The sequence below is a fragment of the Mobula birostris genome, chromosome 2 (assembly GCF_030028105.1).
Source record: "Mobula birostris isolate sMobBir1 chromosome 2, sMobBir1.hap1, whole genome shotgun sequence".
NCBI classification, from domain to species: Eukaryota; Metazoa; Chordata; class Chondrichthyes; order Myliobatiformes; family Myliobatidae; genus Mobula; species Mobula birostris.
The window spans coordinates 133050073-133071931 of record NC_092371.1 but is presented as its reverse complement, the minus strand read 5'-3'; the positions used below and the strand labels follow the sequence as shown (position 1 = coordinate 133071931).

Genomic DNA, 21859 nt, shown 5'->3' with positions numbered 1-21859 from the left:
AAAATAAATAAGAATAGTGAAGTAGTGTTTATGAACCATTCAGAAATCAGATGGCATAAGGGAAGAAGTTGTTCCTAAACCACTGAGTGTGCATTGGAATCTACATACCAGTCAGAATGCTCTCCATGGTACATGTGAAGAAATTTGATAGAGTCTTTAGTACATACCAAACCTCAAACTCAAGTACAGCTGCTAGTGTGCCTTCTTCTTGATTGCATCAATTTGTCGGAACCAGGATAAATCCTCTGAGATGTTGATACCCAGAAACTTGAAGCTGTTCACCCTTATAGTCTTACAATGCAGACCCTTAAACAGGATCAGTGTATGTTCTCCCAATTACCCCTTCCTAAAGTCCACAATCAATTCCTTGGTCTTGCTGATGCAGAGTGTGAGGTTGTTGTTGCAGCAACACAACTCATCCAGCTGATCTATCACACTCCTGTACTCTTCCATGTCGCCATCTGCTATTCTGCCAGCAACTTTTATGTCATCTGCAAATTATAGTTGGCATTTGACCTGTGCCTAGCCACACAGAATCGTAGGGAGAAGAGCACTGGTTGCCTCATCCTTGAGGTGCACTTGTATAGGTTGTCAGCGATTACCAATTCACACTGACTGTAGTGTCTCTGTGTGGAAGTCAAAGATCCATTTGTGGGGGGGGGGGGGAGGGGGGGGATACAGAAGCCTAGATTTTGAAGCTTGCTTGTTAGACTATAAGTGGAAGTGAATTGTTACTTTCATCTGGAAGAACTGTTTGGGTTCCTAGATGGTGGGAAGGGATCAATTAAATTTCATTTTGATGACTTTTCATTGAAATGGAGAATAGAATTTCTTTGATCTGAAATACTATTTCAATTTCTTGTTTCACAGCTACTGTTTGAGCTGTTGAGTACATACATTTTGTTTCATTTTCAGAATCTGAAATACTTTAAATTTCTCAAAATTTTAACTCAAGATAATATAAGGCAGGGAGAAGCTTCCTGGAATTTAGGAAAAAATTGATTTGGAGATTTGAAATGTTAAGGGCAGTGATAAGGGGGGAAAATATTATTTCCACTAGTTGAAATCTTAAAACAAAACCAGGTCTACCAGGAGTGAACTAAGGAAGAATAATGAGGGAATCTCATTAAAACCAACCAAATTTTGTAAGGTCCAGATAGTGGATGTACAGAGGATGTTTTCAATAGTGGGAGAGTCTAAGACCAGAAGGCACAGACTCAGAATATAAGGACATCCCTTTAGAACAGAGATGAGGAGGAATTTCTTTAGCCAGAGTGTGGTGAATCTGTGGGATCCATGGCAAGTCATAGGTATATTTAAAGTGGGGGTTTATAGGTTTTTGATTAGCAAGGGCATCAAAGCTTACAAGGAGAAGGCAGAAGATGGGGTTGAGGTGGAAAATAAGTCCTCCATGATTGAATGGCAAAGCATACTTGATGCTCCTAATTTTGCTCCTATGTCTTATGGTCTTATGTACTTTTCCCCTGATGTAGTAACAAGAAGAGGGCATGTTCTTAATGGTAAGGGTCCTTAATGATGGATGCCACCTACTAGATGGTAGAGAAGGTTGTGGTGTGATGAAACTGGCTGAGTCTACAGCCATATTTAGCCTCTTGCAATCCTGTGCATTGGACCCTTCCTACCAAGTTGAGAAGCAACCAGTCAGAATGTTCTCCACCTACATCTATGGAAATTGGTGACATACCACATCACTCAGACTCCTAACGAAGTAAGGCTGCTGATGTGCCTTGTTCATGATTCCATCAATATATTGGGCTCAGGTCTTCGAAGAAACAACACCAAGAAACTTAAAGCTGCTCACCCTTTCCACCACTGACCGCTCAATTATGACTAGTGCATATTCTCTTGACCTCTCCTTCCTGAAGTTCATAATCAATTCCTTGGTCATGCTGATGCTGAGTGTCAGGTTGTTGTTGTGATACCACTCAACAGCTGGCCTATCTCACTCCTGTATGCCTCTTGTTACCATGTGAGATTTTACCAACAACAATGGTATCATCTGCTTGGTTTATACATGGTGTTTGAGCTATATCATGAATGCAGAGAGAGTAGAGCAGTGGGCTAAGATCGTTGAGGTGTGCCTGTGTTGCTTGTCAGCAAGGAGATGTATTCACTGATACGTACTGACTGCAGTCTCCCCATGAGAAGGTTGAGGATTCAGTACAGTTCAGTTAGAAAGTTGGTGATTAATATTAAAGGGATGATGGTATTAAATGACAGCCTGACAGCCATGCTGTTGTCGAGATGCTCCAAAGTCAAATAGACAGCCAATAAGACTGCATTTATTGTAGACCAGATGCAGCGATAGGCATATTTCAGGGGATCCAGGTATTTTCTCAGGCAGGAGTTAACTCTAGCCATTTCCCTTGAAGCACAGTACAGTAGATGCAAGTCCCACCAGGCAGTCGCTGAGGCAGCTCACCTTGCTGCTTGGTGACTGGTATGATCATTACCCTTTGAAGCAGGTGAAAACTTCAGGCCGCAGGAGTGAGATGTTGAAAAGGTCCTTGAATATGTCAGGCACTTGGTCAGCACAGGATTTAAGTATCCATCAGGTATACCACCAGAGCCCGTTGCCTTACAAAATTTCATCCTCTTGACAGATGTCCGGTCATAGGCCTCCAAGACACAGATCACAGGGTCATTGATGTTGTGTGCATCTGCACAGATGTAGTGCCATTCTCCCTTTCAAAGCAGGCATCAAAAGTGTTGAGATCAGTGAGTGAAGCATCACCGCCCTTTTATGCTGTGAGGTTTTCTCCTTATAGGAAGGCGTGCAAACTCTGCCACAGGTTTCTTGTATATGATGTGTCTCTAAGTTTAAATGGAATTGCCTTTGCTCTCAAATGACCTTCTGTAGGTCATACCTGGACTTCCTGGAAGTGATCTGAGGTCGAAATTTATCCATGGTTATAAGAGTTGGAATACCAGTTCAAATGTACAGAAATAATTGTACAGCTACATTTAATTTTGGGCATCACACCCTAGGGATAATAATACTGACCTTGGCGGTGATAACATACAGAGCAATTGGTTAAAATGGTGGAGACTGGTTGCTTGAACCTCATAGGTTAATGAAGCTGATGGTGCAATCCAGGATCTTCAAAATAAGGACACGACCCACCCAGCCAACACACTTTTTGTCCCTCTTCCCTCTGGGAGAAGGCTCAGGAACTTGAAGACTTGTACGGCCAGATTTGGGAACAGTTTCTTTCCAACTGTGATAAGACTGCTGAACGGACCCTGACCCGGATCTGGGCCGTACCCTCCAAATATCCGGATCTGCCTCTCGGTTTTTTTTGCACTAGCCTACTTTCCCTTTTTTATTTTCTATTTATGATATAGAATTTAACTTTTATTATATTTACTATTGATTTGTACTCCAGGGAGCGTGAAGCACAGAATCAAATATCGCTGTGATGATTGTACGCTCCAGTATCAATTGTTTGGCGACAATAAACTAAGTAATAAGTAATAATAGATACAGGCTGGGATGGGGTTCAATTCCATTTCAAAATTCAATTTCCTGAGTAATCAGCACATCTACAAATGGAACAGCCCTACCTACAACCTATAATCAATTGAAATTATCTGGACCAAGATTTTAGTTAGGCAAAGGCATTGCTGTTATTTGTTTCAAGACGAGCAAACAGTTCTGAAGAATGCACAGTCCGTGATCACACTGAACTACACAAGTTGACAAAGTGAGTGGTTCAATCCTGATTATATTATGTCCTCAAACTGTCTACCATCCTTCAACCCATGAAGTAATGTTGCTCTGGTAAAATACTGCAAGTCCTACAAAATTAAGCCCAACTATTGGAACACTCACAACTAAACAATTTGCTCATATATCAGTTCCAAAGGTCAAGCACCAGTCTGGTCCCATTTCAAATACAAAAATAAAGGTGAAAATTTTTTAAACTGCTTAAAATTATGAGAGGCACAGATAAGATGGATGTTAACAGTCTTTTCCCCAGGGTAAGGGAGTCCAAAACTAGGCAGCACAGTTTTAGGACATTTAAAAGTGAGCTGAGGGGCACCCTTTCCCCAGAGGGTTATGAGTATATGGAATGAGCTGCCAGAGGAAGTGGTTGTGGCAGGTACAATAGTATAACTTAAGAAGCACTTGCATAGGTACATGAATGGGTGGAGGGAAATGGGCCCAACATAGGAAATTGGGACCATAGAAGGCATGGACTAGTTGGGCCAAAGGGCCTGCATTGCTCAATGCCTGTAGGTCAATATTCAACCTGTGTAACCCCAAGTTTTCCCCCAAATCTCAGAATACCTTCAAAACCATCTTATCTTTAACACATTTGTTAATCTATTAAATTGACCAGCTTGAAGAGGAGATCTTATCTCGTCTACCTATGATACTAATAAAATAGAATTTAAAATGAGAGAGGGTGATAAGATGATCAAAAATTTGTTTAAAAAAATGTTTTATTCCATCACTGGTTGAAATGAAACAATCTATTTCCATTTGCTGATACAATCCAGTGATGAACTAACATGAGCTATTTTGACAATCAAGTTCAACACAGCAGTGACAACACTCCTGTTGTTTTGTTTTCTTTTGGTTGGCTTCCAAGATCATGTATCCAATCTACATAAGTGAAAAGTTTTCAGAGATACAATTTTACTCCGATCAGTTCTGCATGACTCTTTTGGATATAATCAATTGTGTAAAGGACTTGTAGGTTGTAGCTAATGGTTATATCTGTAGTCTACTGATCTGTTAACTGCAGCAGCAAGAGATTATATATATTACCATCTGCCCTTTTCCACCTGCAGCGTATACTCAGTAGGAGGCATAAATGTTTTGTTTGTGCCAAATAAGCTGATCTCAGTGAGCAAGTGTTAAAGAGAATATTTAACCTCGTTGTTTCATAGGAGAAGAGAATAAACAATATATCTAGTGTTTCTGCATACATGAATAACAGTGGCTTGCCCTTGGTACAGTGATGCAGATACTGTCAATATATAATTGGAAAACTGCATCTTTTGCAGCTAAAGCATGGAAACCCCTGCATTTTCAGGTGTCATTCTAATCTATTGTGTGGAAATAGCCTACGTTATTCTTGGCAACATTGTATGCCCAATTAAAACACACAAATCTATTTTCTTATGACTGCTAGTGACGGGCTAATCTGTCCTAAAATATGTACCTCCAGTAACAAGATAAAAGCTGGGAAAGTGTCCACTCCAAATGATTTCAAACCCACCAAATGCCTAACTTAGAAGAGCGTCTCCCTTTCTCACTCACTCACTGTTTGCCAGTAAAGGTGAAATCTGGTGAAAAAGGGAAGTAGTCAAAAGTCACATAATGAACATTAATCAATGTGTAGACATGGAACACTGGTGCTTCTGTTACCTAAATACTGATAGGTTCTCTTTGCCATTGCTGTTCGATCCCGTGGCTTTTGAATCAAGTTTTTGAAGTATTATTTGCGCTTGTCCTTTCCGTGGGGTTGTTGGATCCTCAAGTACATACTCCAGAATGTGAGGGTTGTCCTCATTGCGTCTAACATATCCCTTGTTGATAAGGTGCATGATACAGGACAGAACATCCATATTGCTGCAATTGGAGCGAAGGAATTTATTTGCTGAACTTAAGGCCTGGCTTTGACACTTGTCAATCACCTGCAAAAGGTTCAGTATACAAAGTTAGTAATAGCTTTGAGACTACAGTGCAATGTACAGGTTTACTCATTGATCTAAAATAGTTAATTTATCATGAATAAGCAGTTGGTACGAAGCGGGGGACAAAGGCATTTCTCTTTCCTGATTAACAAAGCCTCCCAACACCCTCTTTCCTGTCATTCACCCTTACTATGTTTCCATACCACCTCTCTCCCTGTATTTCATGCTCTTTCTTCCTCTCATAACACATTCCATCATCTTCAGCATTTTGTTACTTCTACTATCAGCTCTCAGCTATTGGCACAATTCACCACTCTTTTCTCTTACATCTGTTGATCACCCTCTTCACCTACATCCACTTATTGCCTGCCAGCTGTTGCTCCACCCCATCTTTCTATATTTTATACAGATTTTTCCAACTTTTTCTTTTCGTCCAGAAGAAGGGTCTCAACTGAAAACATTGACTGTCCATCTGCCCATATATGCTGCCTGCTCAGAGTTCCAGTGGTTCGTGTTTGCATTTTAAACAGCAGGTCAATGTGAAGAGAAAGATAGTTAATAATTCAAATATTATTCATTTGAACTAGGAGACAACAAAAATGAATTGGTGGTGCTGGGGTTGGGGGGATGGATAAAATGATAGGAAGTTAAGATGAAGCCAGGGCTCTTCTAGAGATAATCTTCTAGAGTTAAGATGAGGCCAGGGCTCTTCTAGAGATTATCTAGCTTAGGTCAACAACTACTAATGATAGAGAAAGCAAAAACAAACAATGGGTACAATGGTACAAATAGTAACCTCCCAGCAGATCTTGCAGTATCAGTACAGAGAAGAATGAATAAGTTAACATTACAAATGAAGGACCAACAGCAAAACTAGCATATCCTGTTATGATGCTGAAAGCAAGTCACCTAAAATTAATAATTTCCGATTTAGATTCTAAAGGACGCAAGGCATCCAGATAGATAAGGTTCTACTCCTCAAGCTTGAGTTAGGCCTGATTACAACAGTGTATAATGCCACAAACAGATGGATTGGAGTGGGATGGAGAATTGAACTGACAGACAACTGGAACTTCAGGACACTTCCACAGAGTGAATGATGGCACTGCGTGAAGCCAATCTTCCTTTAGATTCTCCAATGCAAACGCAGTGCACTAGATTGGAAGTGCCAGTGAATGGCTTCTTCTTTTGAAAGGACCATTGTGATTCCTGGATAATCTGGAATTCCCTTTGTTACAATGATGCTTCCTGAGCCCTCTCTGCAACTTAAATGAATTTGTTTTCTTTTATTCCCTGTTCCTCAACCTGAAACATCCACCATTTCTCTTTACATGCTTGCACTGCTGAGTGTTTCCAGTATTGTTTTGTTTTCCTGATAATAATTACCTTGAAAACAAGATTATCAATATGAAGTTCTTTCTCCGATTTCATAATCTGAATAATCATGCAATAGATAACGTTCCTTTTGCGTTCCAATGTGCTGGCAGCATCTTCATCCACGTTTAAATAGGTCTGCTTTGGCAGCAATGTGTAGTATTCTTTATTTGCTGATCCTCTGGCCAACATCTTATCATTCAATCTCAAGATCCCTGAGGAGTAGATTGAAAATAAGTAGAAAAACTATAAGACATAGGACCAGAATTAGGCCGTTTGGCCCATCAAATCTGATCCATTCCATCATGGCTGATTTATTATCCTTCTAAACCCATTCTCCAGCCTTCTCCCAGTACCTTTGACGCCCTTACTAATCCAGAACCTATGAACCCCTAACTCTAAATATACCCAGTGAGTTGGCCTCCACAGCTGTCTGTGGCAATAAATTCTACAGATTCACCACTCTCTGGCTAAACAATTTCCCCCACTTCTCTGTTCTTAAGGGAAGTCCTTCTATTCTAAGGATGTGCTCTCAGGTCCTAAACTCCCCCACTACAGAGAACATCCTCTCAATGTCCACTCTATCTAGGATATTCAATATTTGATGGGTTTCAATGAGATCCCTACTCATTCTTCTAAACTCTAGCAACTACAAACCCATAGCCATTATTCTCTTGAATCTCCTCTGGATCATCTCCATTGCCAGCACATCCTTTCTTAGTTAAGGGGCTCAAACCTGCTCACAATAACTCATCAACATTTTCTTTGCTACAATGCCACCCGTTTCAAGGGTTTCAGGCACTTACTTATTATACATAGGTTAAATACTTATTTCAACACAGGAGGGCATTTGGCTCTCACTGCAGTCCATGCCGATTCCCTTCCAAGCAACCCCATCATCACCATTCCTCTTCACTTGATTTTACTGTACTTGTACCTTGCTGAGATCCATTTAGATGACATCTACTCTATCACCCTCATCAACCTGTTACTTGTAAGAAAATGCTTTTCTTATAGAAACATGACATACTTTGTAATAGACTGGAGCAGCAATACCATGACCCATTTTAGTGACCAATAATTATAGACTTGGGTAATGTACATACCTTTGAGTTTATCTTGATTAGTAACTGGTTGTATAAGGACCTGATTTTCTCCAAACAGAGGTTCCAACGCATGACCGATCAGAACGGGGGACAAGCCAGTCAATTTTATAATGTTTTCCACAGAAACTTCCTAGTAGATGAAAATAAAAATATGTATATTAAAATATTTGAATCCAAGACTCCTCACAGTTATGCAGCTCGTCATGTCCCTGAAATGACTTACAAGTTATTTGTTCCATAATTAACATTTAACTTTTTCCATGATTTTCCCGATTCCCTCTTGAAAGTGACATTAAATCTATTCACCGTTTTCAGATATAAGCTTTGTAAGCTTCCTATGATGCTCTAGGAAACAAATTTTCCCCCTGCATTTTATACCTCACCCATCCCTGGATCAAAGTGGGACACTACCCAGATCAAAGAAATATGCCCGACACTCCAACTTCCGCATTCTCCTAATGATCCAATACACAGATGCACAATATCCACAAGAAATACTGCAGAAATTCATTAGGGCTCCTTAACAGCACCTCCCAAATTCCTAATTTGTGCTACCCAGAAGGATACAAGCAAGAGAAGCTCAAGAACAACATTACCATTTCCTTACAGACCACATGCCATACTGATTTAAAATATTTTACCAATCTTTAAAATCAATATTTAAATTCCAGGAAATTAATATCCTGGAACCCAAGCTTAGATTTTCAGCAGGTCTTTGTCAAAGTGTCGATCATGAGGCTGCTAAATAAACTCTATATAAAATATACGAGCAGAAAGTGCCAAATTCTTAAATGTTATGGTCTTTAGTTCTAAGGTGAGCACAAATGTAGGACACAACAGCTGGATGGAGCAGCAACTTCAGCATATTGGACCTTCCTGGCTTACCTCCTGTTCATTAAACTGCAGAAGAATGTACATTTGCAGAGTGGACACGTACAAGGTCAGTGATCCATAGGAGATGACCGCATGCCCCAACCACGTCCATTGTAACCGCCGAGGCTTTGTGCTACTAAACCCATATACATTCTGATCTAGGAACAGAGGACAAAAAAACAATCAGAGACTGAATTAAGTTATCAAGAAACACAGAGTAAGTGAAGCATTAGGAGGCCATTTTGCTCTACCATTTGATATGATCACTACTGATCTTCTCTTATCACCTCATAATCTGATCCCCAGGTCTCCCAATAATCTTAAACTTAAATACATTCATTAGGTGACTACAAACGCCACAGGCTTACAAGTGGAGAATTTCAAAGATTCATAATCCTAAGAATTTTCCCCCTATATCAATCCTAAAAGACTAAAGGCTAATCCTGAGAATATGCTCCATAGTTCTGGACTCTACAGCCTGAGAAAACAATATTTTAACACGCACTCTCTAAAAGTTTTCCATCTCAATAAGATCATTTCAATAAGCACAGACCAAGCTTACTTGATTTCCTCAGCAGCTCCAACATATTATTGCAAATTTTTGCACATTGGTAAATTATTGTCTATATTATTATTCTGTACAGGTTTCCCCCACCATCCGAAGGTACAGCATTCCTATGAAACGGTTCGTAAGCCAGAATGTCATAAAGCGAAGAAGCAATTACCATTTATTTATATGGGAAAAAATTGTGAGCGTTCACAGACCCAAAAATAACCTACCAAATCATGCCAAATAACACATAAAACCTAAAATAACAGTAACATATAGTAAAAGCAGGAATGATATGATAAATACACAGCCTATAAAAAATAGAAATACTTCTCTACAATCATTGCCTGCACTGTTCTCTGTAGCGAAAATCTCACGCAAGCACTTTCGGCAAAAACACGGCGCAAGCGCTCTCGGCAGAAACACTCACTCCAGTAACTTTTAAGCTATGAAGCTGTCAAATCATACCAAATAATGCATAAAAAATACACAGCCTATATAAAGTTGAAATAATGTATGTACAGTGTAGTATCACTTACAGGAGTTGGGAAGACAGCGCCGAGCACACTGATGATGGTGTGTTAGGTTGAGTCGTCGGAAGTTGGGGTGGTGCAGTGGCTCCCAACCAATACCGATTCGCGGAGAATGCAGTGGTAGCTGGGACGCACCCAGAACATCTTTAAGAAAAAAGCCGTAATAAACAAGCTAATTAATTAGCTGCCGCCCGGCACGTAAATGTTGGCCCAGATCAGAGGCAACGCAATCGGCAATTGTTTCTGATCTGGGCCGACAATTACGTGCTGGGCCGCACCTGATTAATTAGCTTGTTTATTTCGGCTTTTTTCTTAAAGATGTGTTGGGTGCCTCCCGGCTACCGCTGCATTCTCCACAAATCGGCATCTGTCCGCAGCCTGAAGGTTGGGGTGGTGGGACACTGAGGTGTCATCTGTTTCCATCAGGGCAGGCAGGTCCATCTTCTTTTATGTCTGCCTGCCTCGATGTTGAAGGTCGAGGTTCGTCGTCTGCTGTGGCTGATGTGGAAGGCTAGAAAAATGACAGTATGCTTGTCTGCTAGCCTCGCGCATTTTTCTATCATACAGTTCTTTGTAAGCACTCAAATCATCCTGCAAATATGCCCTAAGCCGACGCACCCTCTCAAAATTAAAGTCGTATTTTTCTGCAATAATTGCAGTGAAAATCTCACGCAGTTGCTTCACGTTCAGTTCCTGGACAACTTCACTTTCAGTCCGTTCGCTACTGCATTCGGTTTCAATTGTTATCCTTTCCTCTTCCAATTGCATCAGTTCTTCAACTATCAGTATTTGGTCATGGGATGCCAAAACCTCTTCAACCTCATCTTCGTCAACTTCCACAAGCCAAACTCACTTTGTCCTTGCTTCGTTCACCACGATTGAAAGGCTTAATAATGTCTAGTTTTATGATAAGTGTAACACCCTTATAAGCTCTTTTAGGCTTTTCCGGTACCTTAGAACTCATCTTGCTAACGGCTGCTCACAGGCACACGTTTAAGGAATGCCGGCTAGAATGCAGTTCTGAATCTGGGGGAGGAGCTTGGCTGCTTGGGGCACACGCTGCTTTTTTCCGCGCGCTGCCTTTTTTCGTAACAGTGAAAACACCTTCTGTTAGCGAAAACAGTGAACTAATGTAGGTCTTTCGTAACAGTGAGGTTTCGTAAAGCGAACGTTCGAAAAGCAGGGGACACCTGTACTTTATTATTAGTTAAATCTGCAGATTGCTAAGTGTATTTTTAAATGTTCCTGCTATAATGAAAGAGTTTCCCACTCCAGATCAATGAAGTATTTATTATTATTATTAACAATTTACTGATCTATTTTGCATTGACTGCAAAAATTCTTAGTCACTTGCTGGGCACAGAGGCACAAGTCAAAGTATTCAGAACGGGAGTGAAAGAACTGCAACTTTCCAAAAATGGGAAACAAACCTGAACAGGCTTGGAAAAAAAAATCACTTCTTGGAACTACTAAGCCAAATTTTTCATCAGTACACTGGAGTAAAATAATCTGATGAGTTTTATTCCCATGCAGTACTTAGGTTAACTATTTTCATTGCTGTATTAAAGAACCCCAATGTTAATAGTGTGTCCGAACTGCATGCAGTATCTGCTGAATAGTGTGTCCGAACTGCATGCAGTATCTGCCCAAATTCAAAGTCACTGAGCCAGACTTAAGTGCAAATCTCACCATGGCACCTGGGAAATTTATTAATTTAAATAATAGATTTCAAATCAGCTGGCCTCAGAAGCAATACTGATGATCTGTTATTAAAGCCCAATTGACTCAGTCATAATCTTTTGGGAAAGGAATCTTCTGCCCTTACCTAATGTGGTATTCGTGTGATTAGTGGTTCCAGAAACACAATGTGACTGACTCCTAATTGCCTGCTCAATTCAATCAAAACTCAATGTAAATCAAAACTCATGCTGCTGTTGGTAATATTTAAGATGTGGACAGAAGATTGGCTGGTTATCAAAACAGGATAGACATAATTGAGTATTTCTGATTTGCAAGATGTAACAAGTGACGTTTGCTGCAATCACTGCTTTAAATAATAAAAACAGGGGTTTTGTTTACCAGATGCAACATGAAATATAGAAAAATACTTGAAACCTACCACAAGGACCAGTAAATAATATGAGATTATACAGCACAGAAAGGGGTCGCTGGCCAGCCATGCCTGTCACCTCTCTGGAAGTAATAATTGTACGTGTCCTTCCTTCTCTGCAGAGAATGTACTCTTTTTCAAGTATCTTTATCTTATCTCTTGTACCAGAGAGCAAAATGTAACATGACTCTGGGCAGAAGTTCTCAATTAATTTTCCCTTAGTTGCTGAAATTAAGCCTTTTTTCTTTGGTTATATGTGCAATAGATTTTTTTTAACGTAACAACATACAGTATACTAACTATGAGCACAGAAGTCAGAAAATTCCTCAAGGAAGTTGCTGAGCGCAGGTGGAAAGCAGGTCTTAGGATCATCTTGATGGCACAGGGGAGATATAGTCCAACAGCGGGGAGAAAGCACAAGAACTTTCAGATCTGTTTCTTCCTCTGATATGAATGGCTGATCTTCCATCATCTGTATTACAAAAAAGTTCATTGTAAAATGTGAACAAACTACCTACCTTTATATTAGCAACTTCCACACAATGAAATGTTCAAAAAGCATATCACTTGCCAAAAAAAGATTCAACATAGAACTATAAGACAAAGGAGCATAAGTCGGCCATTTGGCCCATCGAGTCTGCTCTGCCATTTTATCATGGGCTGATTCATTCTCCCATTTAGTCCCACTCCCCCGCCTTCTCACCATAACCTTTGATGCCCTGGCTACTCAGATACCTATCAATCTCTGCCTTAAATACACCCAATGACTTGGTCTCCACTGCCGCCCGTGGCAACAAATTCCAGATTCACCACCCTCTGGCTAAAAAAATTTCTTCGCATCTCTGTTCTGAATGGGCGCCCTTCAATCCTTAAGTTATGCCCTCTCGTACTACACTCCCCCATCATAGGAAACAACTTTGCCACTTCCACTCTGTCCATGCCTTTCAACATTCGAAATATTTCTATAAGGTCTCCTCTCATTCTTCTAAACTCCAAGGAATACAGTCCAAGAGCGGACAAGCGTTCCTCATATGTTAACCCTCTCATTCCCGGAATCATTCTAGTGAATCTTCTCATTTTCATTTTTAAATCTTTTTTATTAATTATTATTGAAAATTAACAACAAAGAAAAATACATCAAGATAATCAAGATAACATATCCATATGTAGAATAAGAGTTAAACTATCAACCAATCAACCAAACTGAACAGTTTATCAATAATAATAAAAAAAACAAAATGTTAAAGCTTTTTTTTTGGAAAAAAGAAAGAAAAAAGAACCCCTACTAACTAAAACAAAAAAAAACCTCTAATAACAGAAAAACACCCACTTGGAGCACAAAACTGGAGCTATACGCCATACAAGCTTCCATAAAAAAGACATCAATCCGCCAACCAAATCCATGTACCCAAGCATCAGAAAAGGGCCATCTTAATTACTCAAATCAAATGATAATAACGGGCAAAAGAACCCCACCTTTTCTCAAAGTCAAATCTAGGATCAAAAGTTCGACTTCTAATTTTTTCCAAACTAAGACATAACATCACCTGAGAGAACCATTGTATCAAAGTGGGAGCAGGGGCATCTTTCTAATTTAATAAAATAGCCCTTCTAGCCAATAATGTGACAAATGCAATTACATGTTGGTCTGGTATAGAAATACCGTGAATATATTGAGGAATTATACCAAACAAAACTGTCAATTTATTAGGTTGTAAATTGATTTTTAAAGAAATTGTAGAAAAAATAGATTTCCAAAACTGTTTCAATACAGAACACGACTGAAACATACGTGTCAATGTAGCTATCTCAGTTTTACATCTATCACATTGCCTATTTACATCAGTGAATCTTCTCTGTATCCTCTCCAACATCAGCAAATCCTTTCTTAAATAAGGAGCCCAAAACTGCACACAGTACTCAGTGAGGTCTCACCAGCGCCTTATAGAGCCTCAACATCACATCCCTGCTCCTATACTCTATTCCTCTAGAAATGAATGCCAACATTGCATTCGCCTCCTTCACTACCGACTCCACCTGGAGGTTAACTTTAAGGGTATCCTGCACGAGGACACCGAAGTTCTGTTGCATCTCAGAACTTTGAATTCTCTCCCCATTTAAATAATAGTCTGCCCATTTATTTCTTCTGCCAAAGTGCATAACCAAACACTTTCCAACATTATATTTCATTTGCCACTTCTTTGCCCATTCTTCCAATCTATCCAAGTCTCTCTGCAGACTCTCTGTTTCCTCAGCACTACCGGCCCCTCCACCTATCTTTGTATCATCAGCAAACTTAGCCACAAAGCCATCTATTCCATAATCCTCCAAATCATTGATGTACGAAGTAAAAAGAAGCGGCCCCAATGCCACTGGTAACCGGCAGCCAACCATACATTTACAAGGGATGGAACTGTCAAAGTACATAAGGGTCACGAAATAATTACAATACAAAATGCCAGAGGAACTCAGCAATTCAGGCAGCATCTATGGAGGGGACTAAACAGTCAATATTTTGAGCCAAGAACCTTCATGGGCGTTGGACAGGATGGGATAGAAGCCAGTAAAAAGGTGTGGGGAGTGGAAGGAGCACAAGGTGGCAGGTGATACATGAAACCAAGAGATGGGGGAGGTATTAAAGTAGGGGTGTGGGGAATCAAGTAAGTGACTGGGAGGTGAGAAATGGAAGTAGCAAAGGGCTGAAGAAATAATCTAATTGGAGAGAACAATGGATCATGGAAGAAAGGGAAAGAGGAGCATCAAAGCGAGATGGGCAGGTGGATGTGGAGAGAATGTTTCTTATCATGAGTGAGTCTAAACGGCTATTGAATTTATGAATGATGTCTAATGATAAGGTTAAACGTGCTTGGGAATTGGAACTTCAAGAGTCACTTTCAGATAATCAATGGAATAAAATTTGTCATTTAGTTAATAATTCATCTATTTGTGCCTGTCACTCCTTGATTCAGATCAAGGTAGTGCACAGGGCGCTTATGTCAAAAGATAAACTAGCGCGTATTTTTTCTAATATAAATCCTACTTGTGATAGATGCAACACTGAGGTGGCCACTTTAACTCATATGTTTTGGTCCTGCATAAAGTTAAATAATTTTGGAGCGATGCTTTTAGAACGTTATCAAAAGTCATAGGTTTGGACCTACAACCTAATTCACTTACGGCAATCTTTGGGATTATTCCAACAGAAGCATGAGATGTTCCTGCTGCCGCTCAACGCATGATAGCTTTGTCAACTTTATTGGCTAAGACAGCTATTCTATTGTGCTGGAAGGACCCCAATCCACCTACTGTTTTTTTTTGGCTCTCCTCCATTACGTCTTGTTTAAGTTTGGAGAAAATAAGGAGTCGAACGTTTGATACATCTTTTACGTTTGAGGAAATTTGGCGACCTTTTATTCAATATTTTCATATGATCTAATTCTTCTAACTTTTCCAGTTATTTGTTTTCTCTCTGCAAAGATTTAGATTTAGTCAGAAGGATTTTCCCTCTTTTTTAAAAACTGTATTCTCAAAATGGACTGCCCAGTCCCCTTTTTTTTGTTTTAGGTTAGTTTAGTGGGTTTTTTTTCTCAGTAACAGGAAATTTTGAGCCTTTTTTTTCCTATGAACTGTTAAGAGGAGAAGTGGTTCTTTTCTCTCTTTATATTAGCTTAATACTATATATAATTTTGACAGTGTATATTCCTTTGTACTATTATTGAAATATGTATTTGAGATTACCTCTCCTCTGGTTTGTATTTATCCTTATTCTTTTAAATCAATAAGAAAAAGATTGAAAGAGAAAATCTAAGACCAAAGGGCACAGCCTCAGAATAGAGGGACGTCCATTCAGAGCGGAGATGAGGAATTTCTTTAGCCAGAGGGTAGTGAATCTGCGAAATTCATTGCTAATGACGGCTGTTATTGAGTATATTTAAAGCAGAGGATGACAGCTTCTTGGTTAGTCAGGGCATTGAAGATTATGGGAAGAAGGCAGAAGAATGGGATTGAGAGGGATAATAAATTAGTTGTGTTGGTATGGCAGAGCAGACATATGGGGCAAATGGCCTAAGCTCCTATGTCTTATTGTTGCTCCTCCAACCGAAGAGTGGCCTAATCATGGCAGTAGGGGAGGCCATAGACCGACAAGTAGGAATGGGAATTGGAATTAAAATGGCTGGTCACCAATAAATGCTGAATTTTGCTACACCTGCTCATTCACCTCTTCTCTCACCTCCATTCAGGGCCCCAGTCATTACAGATGAGGCCACACTTCACCTGTGAATTTGTCGGTGCTGTCTGTATCCAGTGCTCCCAATGCAGCCTCCTCGTGACCCCAATGTACTGTACATTGGAGGACTGCTTTGTCAAGCGCCTTAGCTCCATGCACAAAAAGCAGGATTTCACGGAAGCCAACCTGAGGCCACTCTCAGATTGAAGAAGCCAATCCTCATATTTCATCTGGGATTTCTCAATCTTCTGGTAATTTTCCCCTCCCCCTTCTCTCATCTTCAATTCCCCACTCTGGCTCCCCTCTTGCCTCTTCTCTTCATCTGTCCATCACCCCTCCTTGATGCCCCTCCTCCTTCCTTTCTCGCATGATTCACTCCGGTCAGACTCCTCCTTCTCCAGTTCTTTATTTTTTCTACTCATCACCTCCCAGCTTATTTTATCCCCCCTCCTCCAACCAGCTGGCTTCACCCATCGTCTTCTAGCTTGTACTACTTCCCATTATTCTGACTACTTCTCCTCCCTTTCCAGTCCTGATGAAGGATCTCAGCCTGAAACATCGACTGTTTATTCATTTCCATAGATGCTTCCTGACCACTGAGTTCCTTCAGCAATTTGTGTATTACTTGGATTTCTAGCATCTACAGAATTCTGAGTTTACGAACTCATTTTTAGAGCCAAACATTACACAGAATGGTACAGCACAGTATAGACCCTTTAGTCTACAATGTTGTGCTGACTTTTAAAGCTACTTCAAGATCAATCTCACCCTTCACTCCCACATAGCCCTCCATTTTTCTTTCATCCATGTCGCTATATCTGTCGGATGGGCAGACCTGCAATGGCGCTTAACAGGAGCTCCTTTGAGCTCATCTGCCGAAACAGCTTAATTTCTACCTTTGATGCCTCTCTTTTTCCTTTTCAGGGTGGATGGGGTTGCTGAGTTCCACCAGTGTGTTGTGAGTGTTGCTTTGACCTCAACATCTGCAGAGTATTTTGTGTTTACAGGGTGGATGGGGTACTGTCAGAGTTCCTAAACTGGAGTTAACCTGCGACTTCAGTTCTTTGTGCTGGTGGGACCTGCTCCTGGGGCTCACGACTGGCCACTTTTTGAAATCTCAAGGATGTGGCCTAGAAGACATGCATGCCTTCGGGGTTCCAAGGCTTTACAGCCCTGTGGACAAGCTGATTCTATGCCAGTGCCACTGAAGTGTCGCAAAGGAAAACATAACATCAGGAACAGTGGACCAGCTGTCAGAGGCTCTGTATTCAGTGAAACATGTGCTCTCTCTCTCTCTCACTGATAGAAGAGAGTTTCTTGTTAATTCTTGAGTTGGAGAGTTCTGAAAAAGTCACATGGCAGACTTTTTCCATCGCAAGTCAGCGAGTTGTTTTATTATGTCTCCCCTCTCACTGAATGGGGGACACCTCTCTTTCCCTTTATTAAGGAAAGAGAAAGCATGTGGTATGTCGAATTGTAGGGTGAATGATTAGTTTTTATTTACTTTATTTCATGAGATACAGCATGGAAGGGGGCCACACCACCCAGCAATCCCCTGATTTAATCTGAGCCAAATCACGGGACAATTTTACAACAACTAATTAACCTACCAACCAGTATGCCCTTGGACTGTGAGGGGAAACCGGAGCACCCGGAGGAAGCCCACATGGTCCCAGGGAGAACGTACAAACTCCTTACAGGCAGTGGTAGAAACTGAACCTAGATCATCTGTAATGTAAAGCTAACCACTACACCACTGTGCCAACCCACTGTTCTACTGCAGATCATGGTCTTTCTTGGGGGCTTTGCTATTGCTTGCTTGGTGGGTGAAATGTGCCTTCCCACCGATCTCCCTCCCGGCACTTATCCTTGTAAGCGGAACAAGTGCTACACATGCCCTTACACTTCCTCCCTCACCACCATTCAGGGCCCCAGACAGACCTTCCAGGTGAGGCGGCACTTCACCTGTGAGTTGGCTGGGGTGATATACTGCATCCAGTGCTCCCAGTGCAGCCTTCTATATATTGGCGAGACCCGACACAGGCTGGGAGACCATTTCATTGAACACCTATGCTCTGTCCGCCAGAGAAAGCAAGATCTCCCAGTGGCCACACATTTTAATTCCGCGTCCCATTCCCATTCTGATACGTCTATCCACGGCCTCCTCTACTGTCAAGATGAAGCCACACTCAGGTTGGAGGAACAACACCTTATATTCCATCTGGGTAGCCTCCAACCTGATGGCATGAATATTGATTTCTCTAACTTCCGTTAATGCCCCTCCTCCCCTTCACACCCCACCCCTTATTTATTTATTTAATATATTTTTTTATTCACCCCCTTTTTTCTCTCTTTTTTCTCCCTCTGTCCCTCTCACTATAACTCCTTGCCTGCTCTCCACCCTCCAGGCTCCCCTCCCCACTTCTCTTTCTCCCCAGGGTTTTCCGTCCCATGATCCCCTCCCTTCTCTAGCTCTTAGATCCACCCCTGCCCTCCTGTCTTCTCCTATCATTTCGGATCTCTCCCTCCCCCTTTCAAATCTCTTACTATCTCTTCTTTCAGTTAGTCCTGACGAAGGGTCCCAGCCCGAAACGTCGACTGTACCTCTTCCTATAGATACGATCTGGCCTGCTGCATTCACCAGCACTTTTTTCGTGTGTGTTGCTTGAATTTCCAGCATCTGCAGATTTCCTCGTGTCTGTGAAATGTGCCGATGCTTTTTTTGCTGAAGTGGGGTTGAAGGAGGGTTGTTGCTTTGTTGCTGCTTGTGTGTGGAAAAGGGGAGTAGGGGGGCTTTGGGGTTCTAACATTTTTACTGTCACTCATTCTTTGAGGCAATCCTCCATTTTTGTGGATATCTGCAAATAAGAACTTCAGGATGTATATTGCATAATTGCTCTGATATTAAATGGAACTATTGAGCTATATTGAACTATCTAAGAGTTCCTTAAAATTCTCTCCCTCCATCACCAGTCCTGGCAGGGTATTCCATGCACTCACCACTCTGTAAAAAATCTACATCTCACATCCCCCTATACTTTCCTCCAATCACTTTAAAAGTATGTCCTCTCATATTAGCTATTGCCACTGGGAGAAGGACACAGCCTGTATACTCTCTGCCTCTTATCTCTGTCAAGTCTCCTCTCATCCTCTTTCGCTCAAAAGAGAAAACCCCTAGCTCGTTCAGCTTTGCTCATAAGACATCATCATGGTAAATCTCCACTGCACTCAATCTAAAGCTTTCACATCCTTCCTATAATGAAACAAGCAGAACTGAACTCAATATTCCAAATATAGTCTAACCAGAGTTTTATAAAGCTGCAATATTACCTTGCAGCTCTTGAACTCAATCCCTCTATAAATGAAGGCCAACAAACCACATACCTTCTTCGCCAATCATTCAAATTACATGGCAATTCTGAGGGATCTGTGGATGTGGATCCCAAGATCCCACTGTTCCTCCACACCGCTAATAATCCTGCCATTAACTTCATACTCTACCATCAAATTCCACCTTCCAAAGTGTATCTATCACTTTACACAATCTGGATTGAACTTCATCTGCCAATTCTCAGCCCAGCACTTCCACTACTACTTCTTCTATCACCACCAACTCCAAGGCCAGTCTTTCAAGTTGTCCCCAGGGGTAACCCATCTTCTTGGTGTCTGCTTCAAGGTCACATTGCCAGGTGATTTTCGGCCAACCTCTCTCCCACTTTCCCTGAAGATTCCATATTAGTACTTGCTTAACACAGCATGTGTCCTATCCATCCTTGTAATCCTGTCCTTAATTATTCCTCCGCTGGTAGCTGGTGTGTTCTCTGCCATTAATCAGTGTTGCTTAAGACTTACAGCCAGCAGATCCACAGGATTTTTCTTAGAGAGCTATTAACAAAAGTTTGCACTTTCCTGATGAAAGTATTTGTTCTCCTCCAAGTCTCTGCCCCAAAAAGAACTGACTTCACATTGGAGTTGAACAGCCTAACTTAGTGCACTGTGGCAGCTCCTTGAAGCACCAGATGATCTTGAGCTGGATTAAGGCTGCCGAGCTTTACCAATCCCTGCCTTGACATCCGTATCTGTTACACCCTGTCTGTTGATGCCACTACCCAGATAGATGAAGGCTTCTACCTCGTGGACTTCCCTCAAGAATGACAGGGTCGACAGAGGTCGAGTTGATCCTGAGGACTTTAGTTTTCCCTTTGTGGATGTTAAGGCCAACTTTCCTTGGTGGTTGCCAGGTCTGTTGTCCCCCCGACAGCAGTTCTGTACTCTATCAATGTCCCATGGTAACCCTCAACAACATTCTACACTATCCACAAGTCCACCAACCTTTGGGCCATCTGCAAACTTACTAACCCACCCTTCCATTTCCTTATCCAAGTAATTTCTTAAAAAAATCACAAAAAGCCAGGGTCCCAGAACAAATCCCTGTGGAACACCACAAGTCATGGACCTCCAGGCAGAACATGCTCCATCTATTCCCATACTCTGCCTTCTGTGGACAACTCAGAATTCACACAGCCAAGATTTCCTGGTTCCCATAGCTTCTAACGTTCTGAATGAGCCTACCATGGAGAACCTTGCTGAATGTCTTAATAAAATCTATATACATGACATCCATTGCTCCACCTTCATGAACTTGCTTTGTCACCTCTGAAAAAGCTTGTAAGGCACAAACTGCCTCTTACAAAAGCCATATTGACAATTCATAATCAAGCTTGTAAGGCACAAACTGCCTCTTACAAAAGCCATATTGACAATTCATAATCAAGCTATGCTTCTCCAAATGCTCATAAATCCGATTTCTAAGATTACTCTCCAATAGTTTTCCTACGACTGTTGTACGACTTACTGGTCTATAATTCCCAGGATTATCCCTGAAATTATCCGTCCTGACGAAGGGTCTCGGCCTGAAACGTCGACTGCACCTCTTCCTAGAGATGCTGCCTGGCCTGCTGTGTTCACCAGCAACTTTTATGTGTGTTGCCAGGATTATCCCTATTACCCTTCTTGAGCAAGAAATAACATTTGCCATGGAACATTCACCTGATACTATCTTGTGGCCAGTGAGGACACAAAGACCTTCGCCAATGGCTCACCAACTCTTCCCTTGATGGCCACAATAAGCTGAGGTATATCCCAGCCAGACTCGGGGACTTACCTATCCTAATGTTTTTTTCCATAAGACAATAAGACAAAGGAGCAGAAGTCGGCCATTCGGCCCATCGAGTCTGCTCCGCCATTTTATCGTGAGCTGATCCCTTCTCCCATTTAGTCCCACTCCCCTGCCTTCTCACCATAACCTTTGATGCCCTGGCTACTCAAGATACCTATCAATCTCTGCCTTAAATACACCCAATGACTTGGCCTCCACTACTGCCCGTGGCAACAAATTCCACAGATTCACCATCCTCT

The 21859-nt window shown here is 41.3% G+C and overlaps 1 protein-coding gene across 5 annotated transcripts in view; it reads right to left on the bottom strand.

Moving 5' to 3' along the window:
* LOC140191307 (cullin-9) overlaps nucleotides 1-21859 on the bottom strand; it is a 332978-nt gene that overhangs the window by 58754 nt on the left and 252365 nt on the right. For all 5 annotated transcript variants that reach the window (XM_072248616.1, XM_072248607.1, XM_072248588.1 and 2 more), the window contains 5 exons: nucleotides 12514-12685; nucleotides 9033-9178; nucleotides 8148-8277; nucleotides 7054-7256; nucleotides 5399-5667 (listed from right to left, as the gene is read on the bottom strand). In XM_072248616.1, coding sequence (XP_072104717.1) covers nucleotides 5399-5667; nucleotides 7054-7256; nucleotides 8148-8277; nucleotides 9033-9178; nucleotides 12514-12685 — 920 coding nt within the window. The remainder of the gene's footprint in view (nucleotides 1-5398; nucleotides 5668-7053; nucleotides 7257-8147; nucleotides 8278-9032; nucleotides 9179-12513; nucleotides 12686-21859) is intronic.